This window comes from Crocuta crocuta, unplaced genomic scaffold, assembly GCF_008692635.1.
Source record: "Crocuta crocuta isolate KB4526 unplaced genomic scaffold, BGI_CrCroc_1.0 scaffold44, whole genome shotgun sequence".
In the NCBI taxonomy this organism is placed as follows: Eukaryota; Metazoa; Chordata; class Mammalia; order Carnivora; family Hyaenidae; genus Crocuta; species Crocuta crocuta.
This window is the reverse complement of record NW_027530179.1, coordinates 5,225,832-5,228,070: the sequence shown is the minus strand read 5'-3', so window position 1 is coordinate 5,228,070 and position 2,239 is coordinate 5,225,832. Positions and strand designations below refer to the sequence as shown.

Below are 2,239 nucleotides of genomic sequence, written 5' to 3'. Positions count from 1 at the left end.
GTTTGATTCTAAATCCTGTGGCATACATTTATGTTTTTTAAAAAGTAAAGTTTTGGGGCGCCTGGGTGGCTCAGTTGGTTAAGCAGCCGACTTCAGCTCAGGTCATGATCTCGCAGTTGTGAGCTTGAGCCCCGCACTGAGCTCTGTGCTGACAGCTCAGAGCCTGGAGCCTGCTTCTGATTCTGTGTCCTCTTCTCTTTCTGCACCTTCCCCGCTCACACTGTCTCCGTCTCTCAAAAATAAATGTTAAAAAAAAATCTTTAAAAAAAAAAAAGTAAAGTTTTTCCCAAGTGATGTTCACTCTACAAAGTCGTATCATTTAAAATATACGCAGCACTCGGGGGGCCTGGGTGGCTCAGTCAGTTGAGCATTTGACTTGGGCTCAGGTCATGATCTCATGGTTCCTGGGTTCGAGCCCCACATCAGGCTCTGTGCTGACAGCTCAGAGTCTGGAGCCTGCTTCAGAGTCTGTGTCTCCCTCTCTCTCTGACCCTCCCTTGCTCATGCTGTGTGTGTCTCTCTCTCTGAAATAAAAACATTAAAAATAAATAAATAAAATATACGCAGGACTTAACTGAACTTAATAAAAACGTAAGAAGGCTCTGTTGTTTTTCCTAATGGTCATTTCTCACATCCCACATTACATGGTGTGATGCGCCAATAAGTCTGCAATTTATTAGCATCCCAATTCATATTAGCATTCCCAAACTGCAACACGAGAGTCAGTACCAGGAGCTGAGCATCCGGACTCAAGAAAACTACTTTCAGGAAACCAAAGCGCCCTTGTTAAAATGCAAAGTAAGTGGTAGAAGTTCATCTTTGCGCAAAACGGCCCGAGAATAGAACATACTAAAAGAACACGGATGGGTGGGTGTGTGAGAATTAGCCCAGAAATCCCCAAGACACAGAAGAGGATTAGTGAGAGGAGTAAGAAGTAGAGGGGCACTAGGGGGACTGGAAGCTCAGCTAGGATGGGTCAGGAGGGTGCAAGGAAATGTTTGATGCAGAGGAGACCGTAAATGTAGCTGGTGTTGGGGACGGAACGGGCACGTGCGCCACGGGAAAGCTAGGGGACCTGGAGTTTAGGGCAATAATAAAACAGAAGCATCCGGCTGCGGTGCGGGCAGGAGTGAAGAGAAGTAGGGAGAGGAGAGGGCAATGGAAAGTGGTGGTAAGATAAGAATCAGCAGGGAACCGGAGGGTCCCGAGAGAAGGGCAGGCGAGGCTAGAAGAGAAAGCCTGGAGTAAGAAGAGGCGCGGAGGGCGGGGTGGGGGAAGGCTAAGGCCCCCTGCAGTTGGGGGTGGGAGGTCCAAGGGCCCGCGTGGGCAGGGGACCAGCAGGATTTGGGCCGCGCAGGGGCCGCTGGAGCTGGGGCAGGGTCTTGGGGCAGGCCCGGGGCGCCAGACTCCGTCTACCTTGAGGGCTTCCAGGCGGTAGCGCTGGGTGGAGCTGGGGTCCATCATGACCGTCACCGCTTTCACCAGCTGCTCGCATAGCGCGTTCACTTGATCCATCGCCATGGCTAGTGTTACGCGCCGCGAGCGCGCACCACGGCCGTCCAGGAGCACGAGGCACCGACGGCTCCCTTCACGGGACCACAAGCTGGTACCGGGCCACGGCGGGCTGGGGGGTGGGGAGCGGGAGGAGGAGCGTGAGCTGCAAAAGCTCCAGCCTGGAAGGAGCGGGGGCTGCGCACGCGCCCGACCCACCACTGCGCATGCGCCCACGGAAGTGGCGGCTCCCATGTGACTGTTGCTCCTCGGTGGGCGGAGCGGGGGGGACGGAAGGGCTACAGTGCGCAGGCGCGTCAACGGCTGTTTTGCGGCGCGCGCGCTGTCTAATATGCGTTCGAAGGGCTGGGTGCTGAGCGCTCAAACCCTGGTTAGGTCCGCCCGGCAGTGCAGGCGGCTATCTCTTGGCCAGGGTCCTCTGTGACCCGTAGTCCGTTTCTCCGTCATCACTGGGAATAAATCTCTCGAAACTGGCTGGTCCGCTTCCGGAGAGGGGGCAGGTATTCAGGACTGCTTCATCTTCCAGGGGACAGCGAGCCCAGCGTCTTCGGCGTCCGTGATTGGCAGTTTTTCCAGGTGCTCGCCACATTGGTAAGAGAATTGGGAACTGTTCGATATCGCCGTTTTCAGACTTTTCATGGTTTGGCTGTTAATCTTATGCTGTAGCAGTGGCTGGTGAGGACGTTGGATCGAAACTCCCTTGAAACAAATCCATACTCACTGGGAC

General features: G+C 54.5%; 2 protein-coding genes across 3 annotated transcripts in view; one reads left to right on the top strand and one right to left on the bottom strand.

Moving 5' to 3' along the window:
• Positions 1-1,682, bottom strand: part of XPO5 (exportin 5) — a 49,691-nt gene extending 48,009 nt beyond the window's left edge. For both annotated transcript variants that reach the window (XM_077764894.1, XM_077764895.1), the window contains exon 1: positions 1,417-1,682. In XM_077764894.1, coding sequence (XP_077621020.1) covers positions 1,417-1,521 — 105 coding nt within the window. In that variant the 5' untranslated portion in view covers positions 1,522-1,682. The remainder of the gene's footprint in view (positions 1-1,416) is intronic.
• Positions 1,683-1,832: 150 nt separating this feature from the next.
• POLH (DNA polymerase eta) overlaps positions 1,833-2,239 on the top strand; it is a 34,454-nt gene continuing 34,047 nt past the window's right edge. Inside the window, exon 1 of the mRNA XM_077764886.1 lies at positions 1,833-2,103. The gene's annotated coding sequence lies outside the window, so the exon portion shown is untranslated. The remainder of the gene's footprint in view (positions 2,104-2,239) is intronic.